This window comes from Pristiophorus japonicus, chromosome 1 (genome assembly GCF_044704955.1).
Source record: "Pristiophorus japonicus isolate sPriJap1 chromosome 1, sPriJap1.hap1, whole genome shotgun sequence".
NCBI classification, from domain to species: domain Eukaryota; kingdom Metazoa; phylum Chordata; class Chondrichthyes; family Pristiophoridae; genus Pristiophorus; species Pristiophorus japonicus.
Genome location: NC_091977.1, coordinates 196849707 through 196866494, shown reverse-complemented (window position 1 = coordinate 196866494; position 16788 = coordinate 196849707). Strand labels below are relative to the sequence as shown.

General features: G+C 46.0%; 1 protein-coding gene across 1 annotated transcript in view; it reads right to left on the bottom strand.

The window, feature by feature from the left end:
- arhgef28a (Rho guanine nucleotide exchange factor (GEF) 28a) overlaps positions 1-16788 on the bottom strand; it is a 484332-nt gene that overhangs the window by 145824 nt on the left and 321720 nt on the right. Inside the window, exon 28 of the mRNA XM_070876112.1 lies at positions 9595-9686. Within this exon, the coding sequence (XP_070732213.1) occupies positions 9595-9686 (92 nt within the window). The remainder of the gene's footprint in view (positions 1-9594; positions 9687-16788) is intronic.

Here is a 16788-nt window from a genome sequence, read left to right as displayed (position 1 = left end):
TAGCCTAGTAAATCTCCTTTGCACCCTTTCTAGTACAATCACATCCTTCCTATAATATGGTGATCAGAACTGCATGCAGTACTCCAGCTGTGGCCTAACCAAAGTATTATACAATTTAAGCATAACCTCCCTGCTCTTATATTCTAAGCCTCGGCCAATAAAGGCAAGCATTCCATATGCCTTCTTAACCACCTTATCCACCTGGCCTGCTACTTTCAGGGATCTGTGGACAAGCACTCCAAGGTCCCTTTGTTCATCTATATTATTAAGTGGCCTACCGCTTAATGTGTATACCCTTTCCTTATTAGTCCTCCCAAAGTGCATCACCTCACACTTCTCTGAATGAAATTCCATTTGCCACTGCTCTGCCCACCTGACCAGTAGATTGATATCCTTCTGCAGCCCATGACGTTCCTCTTCATTATCAACCCCACCGCCAATTTTAGTGTTGCCTGCAAACTTCTTAATCATACTCCCTATATTCAAATCCAAATCGTTGATATATACCACAAAAAGCAAGGGACCCAGTACTGAGCCCTGCAGAACCCCACTGGAATAATCCTTCCGGTCACAAAAACATCAATCATTACCCTTTGCTTCCTTTCTCCAAGCCAATTTTGGATCCAACTTGCCACTTTTCCCTGTATCCCATGGGCTTTAACCTTCATGACCAGTCTACCATGTGGGACCTTATCAAAAGCATTGCTAAAGTCCATATATACTACATCGTACACGCACTACCCTCATTGCCCCTCTTGATTACCTCCTCAAAAAATTAAATCAAGTTAGTCAGACACGACCTTCCTTTAACAAATCCACGCTAACTGTCCTTGATTAATCCTTGTCTTTCAGGATTTTTTCCACAATTTTCCCACCACTGAGGTTAGGCTGACAGGCCTGTAATTACTCGGCCTATCCTTTTCCTCTCTTCTTAAACAAGGATACAAAATTAGCCATCCTCCAATCCTCCGGCACCATGCGTAGATCCATCCATCTATTTTGTCTTTTGCTTCGCTCAACAGCCTGGGATGCATTTCATCAGGGCCTGGGGATTTGTCCACTTTCAAAGATGCTAAACCCCTTAATACTTCCTCTCTCGATGTTTATTTCATCTAATATTTCACATTCCTCCTCCCTGATTGCAATGTCTGCATCGCCCCTCTCTCACAGACACAAAGTATTCATTGAGAACCATATCCACGTCATCTGCCTCCACACACACATTACCTTTATGGTCTCCAATATGTCCTACTCTTTCTTCAGTTATCCTCTTGCTCTTAATGTATTTATAAAACATCTTTGGGTTTTCCTTGATTTTACTTGCCAACATTTTTTCATGCTCTCTCTTTTCTTTTCTAATTTCCTTTTTAATTTCATCCATGCACTTTTTATACTCCCCGAGAGTTTCTGCAGTATTGAGCCCTTGGTATTTGTCATAGAAACATAGAAAAAAGTTGCAGGAGTAGGCCATTCGGCCCTTCGAGCCTGCATCACCATTCAATATGATCATGGCTGATCATGCAACTTCAGTACCCCATTACTGCTTTCTCTCCATATACCTTTAGCCGTAAGGGCCACATTTAACTCCCTTTTGAAAATATCTAACGAACTGACCTCAACAACTTTCTGTGATAGAGAATTCCATATGCTCACAACTCTCTGAGTGAAGAAGTTTCTCCTCATCTCAGTCCTAAATGGCTTACCCCTTATCCTTAGACTGTGACCCCTGGTTCTGGACTTCCCCAACATCGGGAACATTCTTCCTGCATCTAACCTGTCCAATCCCATCAGAATTTTATATGTTTCTATAAGGTCGACTCTCATTCTTCTAAATTCCAATGAATATAAGCCTAGTCGATCCAGTCTTTCTTCATATGTCAGTCCTGCCATCCCGGGAATCAGTCTGGTGAACCTTCGCTGCACTCCTTCAATAGCAAGAATGTCCTTCCTCAGATTAGGAGATCAAAACTGTACACAATATTTAAGGTGTGGCCTCACCAAGGCCCTGTACAACTGTAGTAAGACCTCCCTGCTCCTATACTCAAATCTTCTCGCTATGAAGGTCAACGTGTCATTTGCCTTCTTCACCGCCTGCTGTACCTGCATGCCAACTTTAAGTGACTGATGTACCATGACACCCAGGTCTTGTTGCACCTCCCCTTTTCCTAATCTGTCACCATTCAGATAATATTCTGCCTTCCTGTTTTTGCCACCAAAGCGGCTAACCTCACATTTATCTACATTATACTGCATCTGTTATGCATTTGCCCACTCACCTAACCTGTCCAAGTCACCCTGCAGCCTCTTAGTATCCTCCTCACAGCTCACACCGCCATCCAGTTTAGTGTTATCTGCAACCTTGGAGATATTACATTCTCCAAGCCTCCCTTTTTTTCTTTATCCTTCCCTCTATGACCCTGACATCTAGGGAGCTCTAGATTTGTTAGTCCCACCCTTTTTTTTTTAAGGGAACATACGTGCTCTGAACCCTCCGGATCTCCTCCTTGAAAGCCTCCCACTGCTCGGACATTGATTTACCTTCAAGTAACTGTTTCCAGTGCACTCTGGCTAAAAATCACCACTCAGCTTTGCAAAATTGACTTTTCCCCAATTGAGAACTTTTATTCCCAGTCTATCTTTGTCCTTTTACATAACTACCCTAAATCTTGCTGAATATGATCACTAGCACCAAAATGTTCTCCCACTGATACCCCTTGCACCTGCCCACCTTCATTCCCTAAATCAAAGTCCAGAATCGCCCCCTCCCTTGTTGGGCTTGCTACATACTGGCTAAAAACATTCTCCTGAATGCATTTTAGGAATTCTGAACTCTCTATACCTTTCACACTAATTAATATTAGGGTAGTTGAAATCCCCCACGATTACTGCCCTATTGTTTTTGCACTTCTCTGTAAATGTGCCTGCATATTTGCTCTTCTTCTCCTTCTGACTAATATCATACTCCCAAGTGTCTATCTGTGCTCTCAGCTCATCTGCCTTATTCCTTGTACTCCTTGCATTGAAGTATATACCATTTAGAACAGCATGCTGAAGCTGCAATGGAGTACAGTGTCAGTATTATATGGAAAAACTCACAAGCTGCTCCAAGCTCAATGCGCTCACCCGCACTGCGATCTCTGAAACGTGAGAGTGAGTAAGAGAGAGAGAGAGAGAGAGAGAGAGAGAGAGAGAGAGAGAAAACGAGCGAGCGAGCGAGAAAGAAAGAGAAAGAGATAAAAGAAGAGAAGTGAGTGAGCGAGAGAAAGTTTGTGTGGGAGCTGGTGTGCAACTGCCACCCCACGTTAAAAGAATTGACGCACAGACATCTTCCACCCTCTAGAATGAAGTTCGGGACCAGGAGCATCAGGACCCTCATGGACAACCTCAACAGCGTCAGACCAGAAGGTCGCACTGCTATCATTGCCCAGGAACTTAGACAATACGACATCAACATTCCCATCCTGAGCGAGACACGACAGGCAGGAGAAGGCCAGCTCAAGGAACAAGGTGGTGGTTACACCTCCTTCTGGAAAGGCAAATGAGGGGAAGAAAGCCGCCTCCATGGGGTAGGCTTCGCCATCAGAATGAGCTAGTTTGGCATCTTAGTGACTCCTGTTGCGGGATAAACGAACGCCTCCTGACCCTTTGGCTCACCCTAGCCTGGAACCAGTACGCTACGGACATCATTGTGTACGCCCCAACCCTGGAAGCTATGGACGAAGCCAAAGAAGGTGGTTCCTGAAGGTGGAGGACCAACAAAAACTCGTGACCTAAAGAACAGATGGTGGGTGAAAAAAGCGCAGGAAATCCAGCAACTAGCCGACAATCAAGATGTGCGTAGATTTTTTTAGCGCAGTCAAGACCACTTACAGCCCAAGCACTCAAGGCCCTATCCCACTGAGAGCCAAGAACGGAGAGGTGCTCATCAAGGATAGAGAGGCAGTCAGTGTCCACTGGATGGAGTACTTTGAAGACTCTGTCTTTGATGCCATCCTACTGCATGCTACCCGCCACCACCTCGGCACAATCCCAGCCTTGCACGAGGTTGAAAAGGACATCTGACAACTGACAAACAACAAGGCCTCAGGAGCAGATTGAATCCCTGTCGAAGTACTAAAGCATAGCAGAGAAGTACTCTTAGCATGAATCCATGACCTCATCTCTCTTATCTGGAAAGAGGAAAGCATGCCAAGGGATCTCAGATGCCATAATCATGACCATCTTCAAGAAAGATGACAAGTCCAATTGCGGTAATTACAGAGGAGTTTCCCCGATGGTTGCGGTTATATATGTAAACTTATATTTACTCTGAACAGCCACGAGAGGGCTCATCCCCTGGAGTCCCAAGGGACCCACAATCCCTTGGGAGCACAGATATTTAAGGAGGCCTCACAGGTTGGAGAGGCACTCTGGAGACCTGCAATAAAAGACTACGGTCACACTTTACTTTGAGCTCAGTGTTCAGTCTGACTCGTTCGCCATACATAACAACTGGCGACAAGATACAGATAGCAAACCCAAAGATGCAGAGAACAGTGGGCATCCTGAAGAAATTCTCCGAGGGAGATGATTGGGAAACTTTTGTGGAGCGACTCGACCAATACTTCGTGGCCAACGAGCTAGATGGGGAAGAGAGCGCTGCCAAACGAAGGGTGATCCTCCTCACCGTCTGTGGGGCACCAACGTATGGCCTCATGAAGAATCTGCTCAATACAGCGAAACCCACGGGGAAATCGTACGATGATTTGTGCATACTGATCCCGAAGGAAAGTGTTCTGATGGCGAGGTACCGGTTCTACACCTACAAAAGGTCTGAAGACCAGGAAGTGGCGAGTTATGTCGCCGAGTTAAGATACCTTGCAGGACATTGCGAATTTAAAGGACATTTGGAGCACATGCTCAGAGACTTTTTCGTACTTGGCATTGGCCACAAAACCATACTTCGCAAAATTTTGACTGTAGAGTCCCGAACCTTGAGTAAGGCCATAGCGATAGCCCAGGCGTTCATTGCCACCAGTGACAATACTAAGCAAATCTGTCAGCACACATGCTGCTACAAGTACTATGAAAAAAGTGATGTTGTTTTCGAATCGCAACGTACAGGGCAGGTCACATATGCCTGCAGCTGCATGTCCGCAGATGTCTCAAGAGTCCACTATCAAGGGTGATGAATGCAAGGCCATTAACAAATTGTTGGCGCTGCGGGGGTGATCATAGTTTCCATTCATGCCGATTCAAAGGGTATGTTTGCAAGGGCTGTGGAACAATAGGACACCTCCAGCGTATGTGCAGGCGAGCTGCTAATCCTGCAAACCACCATGTTGGAGAGGAGGACAGATCCACGGAGGATCATGACAAACCAGAGCCTCAGATGAGGAGGCAGAGGTACATGGGGTACACACATTCACCACGAATTGTTCCCCGATAATGCTGAATGTTGAACTAAATGGTCTCCCAGTGTCAATGGAACTGGACACGGGCAGGAGCCAGTCCATCATGGGCAAAAAGACTTTCGAAAGATTGTGGTGCAACAAGGCCTCAAGGCCAGTCTTAACTCCAATTCGTACGAAACTAAGAAATTACATGAAAGAACTAATTCCCATAATCGGCAGTGCTACTGTAAAAGTCTCCTACAATGGAGCGGTGCACAAGCTACCACTCTGGGTAGTACCGGGCGCTAGTCCCTCGCTGCTTAGCAGGAGCTGGCTGGAAAAGATACGCTGGAACTGGGACGACGTCCGAGCGCTATCGCCCGCTGACGACACTTCGTGCGCCCAGGTCTTAAACAAATTTCCTTCGCTGTTCGAACCAGACATTGGGAAATTCCAAGGAGCAAAAATGCAGATCCACCTAATTCCGGGGGCGTGACCCATCCATCACAAGGTGAGAGCAGTACCGTACATGAGAGAATGGGTAGAGATCGAGCTAGACTGGCTGAAAAAAGAGAGGGCATCATTTCACCGATCGAGTTCAACGAGTGGACCAGCCCGATCGTTCCTGTTCTCAATGGAGATGGCACCATCAGAATCTGTGGCATTTACAAAGTAACTATCAATCGTTTCTCCTTGCAGGACCAATACCCACTCCCAAAGGCTAACGACCTCTTTGCAACGCTGGCGGGAGGAAATACGTTCACGAAGCTGGATCTGACTTCAGCCTACATGACGCAGGTACTGAAGGAATCATCGAATGGCGTCACCTGCATCAACACGCACAAAGGTCTTTTAATTTATAACAAATGCCTGTTTGGAATCCGATCAGCCACGGCGATATTCCAGAGAAACATGGAAAGCTTACTGAAGTCGGTCCCGCACACCATGGTTTCCAGGATGACATCTTGGTCACAGGTCGGAACACAGTCGAGCATCTGCAGAACCTGGAGGAGGTACTCAATTGACTCAACGGCATGGGGCTAAGGTTAAAACACTCGACGTGCATTTTCCTGGCACCTGAAGTGGAGTTCTTGGGAAGGAGGATTGCAGCGGATGGCATCAGGCCCACCAATGCGAAGACGGAGGCAATCGAGAACGCACCAAGCCACAGAACGTGACGGAGCTGCGGTCAATTCTGGGACTCCTGAACTACTTTGGTAACTTCTTACCGGGTCTTAGCACACTGTTAGAACCACTGCATGTCTTACTATGAAAAGGGGACGAATAGGTTTGGGGCAAAAGCCAAGAAAATGCCTTCGTAAAAGCGAGAAAATTGTTATGCTCAAACAAATTGCTTGTGTTGTATGATCCACGTAAGCGTTTGATACTAGCATGTGATGTGTCGTCATATGGCGTCGGGTGTGTATTGCAAAAAGCTAATGATTTCGGGAAACTGCAACCGGTTGCTTATACATCCAGGAGTCTGTCTAAGGCTGAGAGAGCCTACAGCATGATTGAGAAAGAAGCGTTAGTGTGTGACTGTGGGGTAAAGAAAATGCATCAATACCTGTTTGGGCTACAATTTGAATTGGAAACTGACCATAAGCCACTCATATCATTGTTTTCCGAGAAAAAAGGGATAAATACCAACGCATCGGCCCGCATCCAGAGATGGGTGCTCACGTTGTCCGCATACAACTATGCCATCCACCACAGGCTAGACACAGAAAACTGCGCCGATGCTCTCAGTAGGCTGCCATTGCCCAACACGGGGATGGAAATGGTGCAGCCCGCAGATTTAGCCATGTTTAGCAATTGGTTAGGAACCCACATGTGAAATGCATTTATGTAGTTGGTATAAAGAACTTGGGAAAAATACCAGAATGTTGTCTCAATGGGCCCAAATTTGGCCCACCCGTTTTTTCGGCGCACTCATGTGAAATGTGCCGAATTCCTACGATCCAAATGGCGGCAAAAAGATGTCCCTGGATTCTGGTCCCTCTGCCAACTCTCCCAGGGCTTGACACGGCGTGGTGAGTCCATTGGGGGGTGAGCTAGCGCCCTGCGTCTAAAAGAGTGCTGGCAGCTGTCCGCATGCACAGTAGAGCATTCGCGCATGCGCAGTAGCTCCTCCCATGATTATGATGATGCATACCTGCAGCGTGGGACCCAACACGTCCCACCCCTATCCCGGGCCGAGTGGCCTGCCACTACCTTCCCGTGCTGAGGGCAACAAGAAACAGGTTGGTGTGGGGAGAGGGAAGGAGGAGAGATTTGATCCGGGGGGAAGAGGAGGAGAGAGTAAAGTTTTGATTGGGGGGGGGGGGCTAGGAAAGGAGGAGAATTTTAATCCGGCGGGGAGGAGAAAGGAGAGTTTTGATGGGGGGGGGGGAGGGGGGTGTGATAACTGTGTAGCCAGTAATTTTAATGAGCTTACTCAAGACTTTCCTTAACCCTGTTGATGAAAATACTTTCCAACGAGCAGGAGGTACTTCTATTTTTTATTTGGTTATTTTGAAAAAATTATGTAAATATGTTTTGTCTCTTTACTTCTTTTATTTTTGTAGTTTAAGCTTCCATGAATGCTTCTGTTGTATAGTAAATTAACTTTGCGAAGTTTGTCAGTCCTGTATAGCTGTTTGATCCTATTCACATTCTTTAGTGAAGTCATTAAATACCTAGCTGCGTTGATTTCTTAACTCTCCGCAAGGGTTTTCTGTGCGGGCACAAGTGGCCACATACGCCGGCCTAAGTTAGTTTGGAGCAACTATTAGCTGTCCAAACTGGTTTAAATGGCCAAAACGAGTGTAGGAGGCTGGTAATGCCCCCTTTTGAAAAAAAAACGAAACTAAAAAAAATCCTCACTAACTCTCTTACACTGCCGCAAATTGAATGTGCAGAATGGGGATTTTTAAGATAATCCAGAAAAATCAAGTTGCTCCAAAAAAAATGGAGCAACTCCTGGGCAAATTTGGGCCCTATAACATAGAAACATAGAAAATAGGTGCAGGAGTAGGCCATTCGGCCCTTCTAGCCTGCACCGCCATTCAATGAGTTCATGGCTGAACATTCAACTTCAGTACCCCATTCCTGCTTTCTCGCCATACCCCTTGATCCCCCTAGCAGTAAGGACCTCATCTAACTCCTTTTTGAATATATTTAGTGAATTGGCCTCAACAACTTTCTGTGGTAGAGAATTCCACAGGTTCACCACTCTCTGGGTGAAGAAGTTCCTCCGCATCTCGGTCCTAAATGGCTTACCCCTTATCCTTAGACTGTGACCCCTGGTTCTGGACTTCCCCAACATTGGGAACATTCTTCCTGCATCTAACCTGTCTAACCCCGTCAGAATTTTATATGTTTCTATGAGGTCCCCTCTCATTCTTCTGAACTCCAGTGAATACAAGCCCAGTTGATCCAGTCTTTCTTGATAGGTCAGTCCCGCCATCCCGGGAATCAGTCTGGTGAACCTTCGCTGCACTCTCTCAATAGCAAGAATGTCCTTCCTCAGGTTAGGAGACCAAAACTGTACACAATACTCCAGGTGTGGCCTCACCAATGCCCTGTACAACTGTAGCAACACCTCCCTGCCCCTGTACTCAAATCCCCTTGCTATGAAGGCCAACATGCCATTTGCTTTCTTAACCGCCTGCTGCACCTGCATGCCAACCTTCAATGACTGATGTACCATGACACCCAGGTCTCTTTGCACCTCCCCTTTTCCTAATCTGTCACCATTCAGATAATAGTCTGTCTCTCTGTTTTTACCACCAAAGTGGATAACCTCACATTTATCCACATTATACTTCATCTGCCATGCATTTGCCCACTCACCTAACCTATCCAAGTCGCTCTGCAGCCTCACAGCATCCTCCTCGCAGCTCACACTGCCACCCAACTTAGTGTCATCCGCAAATTTGGAGATACTACATTTAATCCCACAACACATCTTTTTCATGGTAATGCATGACTCGTCAAATTAATTAAGATGCTGTAACATTTTTTCTTGCCTAGGCAGAAGTTTAATTTCCGTGTTTCATGTTGAAGTTTAGCATCTGTCCGGACAAACTCATCTACTCTGAATCAACTCAGATAAATCTGTTTTTATGTACTTCTATAGAAATTACTTCCTGTTTTGGAAAATTGCGAGGTGGTTTCCTGAAAAAGCACTTAATACTCAAGACAATGGGAACAGTGAACAGCCCTGCTAATGTGCAAGTACCTTGGAATTTTCGGGTCCTGGCTGCTCTTGCCTCAGCAATACGCTTGTCCTCTTCATATTCACTTAGTCGTTCTTCCTCCTCCTCAGGACAGCTTTAACAATGACAATAAAAAATATAAAAGACATGTTAAAAAGACTTTGCTGCAGCAACAATTCAAGCTTTCACTTACAATGCACAATTAGATAGCCAGGTCTCATCTGTTGTGTCATAAAATACATAATTATAGCAAAAAAAATCTTCATAGTTGCTGAAATGAAAAAATCAATGCTGGAAATCTCTGATACTACACAATAAGCACAAAATGGTGCACTAGTAATTCTTTAACGCTTCTGCATTTATTGGTATTACTTTCCCACGGTCCACACATACACTTTCAAGCAGGCATCACTGTATGGCAGGAATTCAGGTGTATTCGCTCCTCTCTTATAAGACCAATTGTAGCACTCCAACTGCTGTCTCAGCCGAATCAGATGAAATAAATAAGCAACCTTTTGTTCTGTATTATATATTGGTATACCAGATGGTGAATTTACCATAAACTATTGGCAGAGCTCGATCATAGTTTCTTACAGGTTCCATGTCATGAGTCATTTTCTTGTTTGCAAATAACAAATCATCATATCTGCGTTTTCCCATTTAATTACTTAGTTGTTGAGCTTTGACACACAATGGTTTGAATTCATAAGAACAGAAAACTACAAAGAACAAAAATTGTATTTATCCCATTAGGTCTGCTCCAATAGAACATATACAATCTGTTTTGCTGTGGACTCTGAAATCTTCTGAGGTAATTAGCCACATATAAAAGTTCCAAGATAGGTGAAGAGAAAAAGATTAGTGAAGACAAATGTAGGCCCCTTACAGTCAGAATCAGGTGAAGTCATAATGGGGAACAAAGAAATGGCAGACTAATTGAACAAATACTTTGGTTCTGTTTTCACTAAGGAAGACATAAATAACCTTCCGGAAATACTAGGGGAACGAGGGTCTAGCGAGGAGGAGGAACTAAAGGAAATCCTTATTAGTCAGGAAATTGTGTTAGGGAAATTGATGGGATTGAAGGCCAATAAATCCCCAGGCCTGAGTCTGCATCCCTGAGTACTTAAGGAAGTGGCCCTAGAAATAGTGGATGCATTGGTGGTCATTTTTCAGCATTCTATAGATTCTGGATCAGTTCCTATGGACTGGAGGGTAACTAACGTAACCCCACTTTTAAAAAAAGGAGGGAGAGAGAAAACAGGGAATTATAGACCGGTCAGCCTGACATCGGTGGTGGGGAAAATGTTGGAATCAATTATTAAAGATGTAATAGCAGCGTATTTGGAAAGCAGTTAAAGGATCAGTCAGCATGGATTTATGAAAGGGAAGTCATGCTTGACAAATCCTCTAGAATTTTTTGAGGGTGTAACTAGTAGAGTGGACAAGGGGGAGCCAGTGGATGTGGTGTATTTAGACTTTCAAAAGGCTTTTGACAAGGTCCCACATAAGAGAATAGTGTGCAAAATTAAAGCACATGGTATTGGAGGTAATGTACTGACGTGGATAGAGAACTGGTTGGCAGACAGGAAGCAGAGAGTAAGAATAAATGGGTCCTTTTCGGAATGGCAGGCAGTGACTAGTGGGGTACAGCAAGGTTCAGTGCTGGGACCCCAGCTATTTACAATATACATTAATGATTTAGATGAAATTGAATGATTTAATTGAATGTAATATCTCCAAGTTTGCAGATGACACTAAGCTGGGTGGCGGTGTGAGCTGTGAGGAGGATGCTAAGAGGCTGCAGGGTGACTTGGATAGGTGAGGTGAGTGGGCAAATACATGGCAGATGCGGTATAATGTGGATAAATGTGAGGTTATCCGCTTTGGTGGTAAAAACAGGAGCGCTGATTATCAGATTGGCAAAGGGGGAGGTGCAACGAGACCTGGGTGTCATGGTACATCAGTCATTGAAGGTTGGCATACAGGTGCAGCAGGCGGTGAAGGCGGCAAATGGCATGTTGGCCTTCATAGCGAGAGGATTTGAGTATAGGAGCAGGGAGGTCTTACTGCAGTTGTACAGGGCCTTGGTAAGGCCACACCTTGAATATTGTGTACAGTTTTGGTCTCCTAGTTTGAGGAAGGACATTCTTGCTATTGAGCGAGTGCAGCGAAGATTCACCAGACTGATTCCCGGGATGACAGGACTGCCATATGAAGAAAGACTGGATCGACTAGGCTTGTATTCAATGGAATTTAGAAGAATGAGCAGGGATCTCATAGAAACATATAAAATTCTGACGGGATTGGACAGGAAGAATGTTCCCGATGTTGGGGAAGTCCATAACCAGGGGTCAGAGTCTAAGGATAAGGGTTAAGCCATTGAGGACCAAGATGAGGAGAAACTTCTTCACTCAGAGTTGTGGGCATGTGGAATTCTCTACCACAAAAAGTTGTTGGGGCCAGTTCGTTAGATATATTCAAAAGGGAGTTAGATGTGTCCCTCACGGCTAAAGGGATCAAGAGGTATGGAGAGAAAGCAGGAATGGGGTATTGAAATGCGTGATCAGCCATGATCATATTGAATGGTGGTGCAGGCTCGAAGGGCCGAAAGGCCTACTCCTGCACCTATTTTCTATGTTTCTATCCTGTGATTTTTTTTCCTGTGGCATGCAAATAACCAAGAGTTCTATAAATGCAAGCTATTTATTCATTCTATGAGGGACATCACAGCCTAGCCTTATGCTGTTCTCACACAAAGTGCATTTACTTGTAGGTGACACCGGACAATTATCAAGAGCATGAATACTGGATTTACATCACATCAGGACAATGTTCCCTCATTTTTTTTTGTGCACGGTCCTTTTAAATTTTCTGCATGGCCGTGCGTGCGTGGTATCTTTTCCAATGGCAACAGCTGGTGAGAGGCCTGAGCGGGATCTCGTGATCAATGAACGACCGCACGCCCACGCACATTAGGAGAAACATTGCTTTAGGGCTAATTTCCTGTGTTTGCTCCACTGGGAGGGATTCTTGCCCACAGCCGCACGTATCAAGATGATTTTTCTGTCTATTAAAATCATAGGCAACGTGGCTGTAATTTCCCAAGATGCATGGCTGGTAGATGGGATTTCCCACCTATAGTGCAAACTCAAAACATCGGCCTCATAATATTAGCTTTAAATGACAGGACCTGCCTGTATAAACATATGCAGAACGTGTAATAGCATCAGATTTTCATGTTTATTTTTGGAATGTGCCATTTTGTAATAATTTATGATAGACCAATAAAGAACTTTGGTAGGGATCTTCTTCCATTTACACCAGATCAAATTTGCAGATCAACTCTCTTCTGTGAAAAGACTCGAGCCTAGAAATTCGATAAAGTCCAAAAGCGGGCGGCACCATCACAGGACGAGATTTGATCGCGCTTGTAAAAACATCACAGGCAATGCCGTTATTTTGGTGCTGCCTGCTGATTTGAATGATTGCAGCGCATAGCCTAGAGAGGAACCTGCTGCTTCAGGTTGTGCACTCAGCAGGAGGCCCAATGTCACGTGGCTGTAGCATCCCTGGAAGGAGGCTGCCTTCTCTTAACGCAAGGCTGTCATTTTAGGAAGCAGTCTCAAATCTTTAAAGGAAAACGGTCTTCTGAAAACAAAAAACATTCAAAAATAGGCAGTCACTAGTCCTTAGAGCTCAATGTCTTCTGGAAAAACAAATATTACAATTGTTCCAAACTAGGCAGTCTTAGCTCTTAAAGCCGAACTTCCTTCTGCACATAAAAAATGGTAAAAGTGCTTCAGCACTAACACAAATGGCTCAACAGGCGAGGGAAAGGGCACCCAGGGTTTTACATGCAGCAATCCAGCTTTGTGCAGGGGGTCAATAGTGGAAGAGAGGCCCTCCACTCACAGGGGGCCAGGAGGCCCTCCAGAAAGAAGGATGTGGGGCCAGATCATCAAGACCATCACTGTGAGCAGTGTCACCCCCTCCAGGATCTGGCTGCAGTGCCCAAAGAAGTGTAAAGACCTCAGACCAGTGGTCAAGGTCAGTGAATGCATCTTCAAAAGCCGTCGTCTCTTACCAACTGCACCACTAGATTCGCACACTGCTCAATGCACAACTCCGCCCCAAATCACTCACATACTAACAATCTCTATCAAACACCTCATATTCCTGCCTTCACCTCACCCTCTTAGAGGAGACAGTGCTGACAATTCTTGGCAAGGGCATGACACAGCCTTTGGCCAGCTGCAGGGCTGAAAGGATACAAGATGCTGGTATCCTCATACGTTATCCTCCTTCTCACAATCTCTCCTGATGTACATGGTGTAAGCATGCTGCTCTTGCTTTCCCACCCTTTTGTCATCCAAGTATTCCAGGAAATGGAAGTGGAGGATGAGGACTAAGCGGAAGAAGAAGAAGAAGAAGAAACACCATCACCCGATTTCACACTCTCAGCCACCAGCTCCTCGAGATCACCCTGCAAGGCCATTCTGCAGTGTCCCCCACTGAAAGTCAACAGCCTTCCACCAGCTATGCTATGGCCTCTGGCTGGCACTGCGTGACATTACTAGGGTAGGCAAAGACACCGCAAGATGGTCACTAAGGGAATGCACAAGGGTCACTAGTTGATTTCTTGATGTAATATTGGATGTATATATGGATAAAGTTGGATTGTAAAGTTTGCTTTGTGGTGGCTTTTATTTCAGCATTGTGGCCGAGGACGTTGTGATGGTCAGTAAGAGAGAGAAGGCAAGGTGTGGGACAAATCTTGAAAGGGGAATTGGGGTTGTGGTCACTGGTACAGCAGGCAGATGATTCCATCCCAGATATCACACTAGAAAGGTGGGTCTCTGGGTTACATCCTTCCCTCCTCTTTTGCCTCTTCCTCTTCCCTCTGCGAGCAACTTGTCCCCTTTGGTGCCTCTGCTTCATTTCCATGTGCCCCCCCAAGTGGTCTTCTCAGAGGCAAAATAGTGCAGATACTGGAAATCTGAAATAAAAACAGAAAATGCTGGCAATACTCAGCAGATCAGGCAGCATCTTGACCTGAAACGTTAACTCTGTTTCTCTCTTCACAGATGCTGCCTGACTTGTTGAGTATTTCCAGCATTTTCTGTATTCTCAAAGGCCTACCCCTACTATCCAAAACCTTGCAAGCATCCAGAAGCACTCCCTGCACACTAACAACTTTTAAATGTATTGCATTAAGCCACTATTTCAATAAAATATTTTAAAAACTCCAAAAGCTGAAATCGAAACTTACCTGAAAGATGTGTGTCCCTTTAAGAAGCATCTCTGCAGTACTGCTACATGCATGTTCTTCCATACATGGTTAAGAGAGGGTGTTATGGTGTGCGACAAAATGCAAAATTGTATTTGTGCATCAAATCTGACGTTGCACACTGATTGACATCACAATCTGCACATTTGATTTTGAGAAACACTGACAACAGCAGCAGTGTGAATCTTACCAAAATGACGGCTGGCGTTTCCTGCATCGGAGGCAAGACGGCCGCCATTTTTTGCAGAAATAAGGGGGCCGACTTTGATGGTCGCACATTTCTCGGCGGCCAATGGGTGGGAGGTCCATTTTTGGCACCCGCTGCCGCCGGGTCCCATCAGGAGCCACTTTGATCGTCGTTGTGTGGGCGGCAACAGGAGGGGCAGCGGAAGTCAGTTGGCGAGCGGGACTCAGTGGCACGCATCATCAGAATGTGTCAGGTGGAGGCCTCTCCATTCGGGTTTTTTCAGAGGGCTTCCACTGGGCATGTGCGAGATTTAGGCCATTTTTAAAATTGTAGTTCTGTGTAGCCTGTTGTACTTCTTTTGTGGCCCTTGCACGCTAATTGAGTCAGGGCCGTAAAAGGACACCACTCAATTTCACCTGCGTGGGGAGAGGAGAGAAGAGAATACAGAGACGAGAAAAGAGAGGAGAGGAGAGAGGAAGGAGAGAGAGAGAGAGAGAGAGAGAGAGGAAGGAGAGGAAGGAGAGAGAGAGAGAGAGAGAGAGAGAGAGAGAGAGAGAGAGAGGAGGAAGGAGAGGAAGGAGAGAGAGAGGAAGGAGAGGAAGGAGAGGAAGGAGGGAGAGAGGAAGGAGGGAGAGAGGAAGGAGGGAGAGAGGAAGGAGGGAGAGAGGAAGGAGAGAGAGAGAGAGGAAGGAGAGGAAGGAGAGAGAGAGAGAGGAAGGAGAGGAAGGAGGGAGAGAGGAAGGAGAGAGAGAGAGAGAGGAAGGAGAGAGAGAGAGAAAGGAGAGAGAGAGAGAAAGGAGAGAGAGAGAGAAAGGAGAGAGAGAGAGAGAGAGAGAGAGAGAGAGAGAAAGAGAGAGGAAGGAAGGAGAGGAAGGAGAGGAAGGAGAGGAAGGAGAGGAAGGAGAGGAAGGAGAGGAAGGAGAGGAAGGAGAGGAAGGAGGAAGGAGAGGAAGGAGAGGAAGGAGAGGAAGGAGAGAGAGAGAGAGGAGAGGAAGGAGAGAGAGAGAGAGCGCGAGAGGAAGGAGAGAGAGAGAGAGAGAGAGAGAGAGAGAGAGAGAGAGAGAGAGCGAGAGGAGGAGAGAGAGAGAGAGAGAGAGAGAGAGCGCGAGAGGAAGGAGAGAGAGAGAGAGAGAGAGAGAGAGAGAGAGAGAGAGAGAGAGAGCGCGAGAGGAAGGAGAGAGAGAGAGAGAGAGAGAGAGAGAGCGCGAGAGGAAGGAGAGCGCGAGAGGAAGGAGAGAGAGAGGGGAAGGAGAGGAAGGAGAGAGATAGAGGAAGGAGAGGAAGGAGAGAGAGAGCGTGAGAGGAAGGAGAGAGAGAGAGAGAGAGAGAGAGAGGAAGGAGAGAGAGAGGAAGGAGAGGAAGGAGAGAGAGAGGAAGGAGAGGAAGGAGAGAGAGAGAGAGAGAGAGAGAGGAAGGAGAGGAAGGAGAGAGAGAGGAAGGAGAGGAAGGAGAGAGAGAGGAAGGAGAGGAAGGAGAGAGAGAGGAAGGAGAGGAAGGAGGGAGAGAGGAAGGAGAGAGAGAGAGAGAGAAAGGAGAGAGAGAGAGAGAGAGAGCGTGAGAGGAAGGAGAGCGCGAGAGGAAGGAGAGAGAGAGGGGAAGGAGAGGAAGGAGAGAGATAGAGGAAGGAGAGGAAGGAGAGAGAGAGCGCGAGAGGAAGGAGAGAGAGAGAGAGAGAGAGAGAGAGGAAGGAGAGAGAGAGGAAGGAGAGGAAGGAGAGAGAGAGGAAGGAGAGGAAGGAGA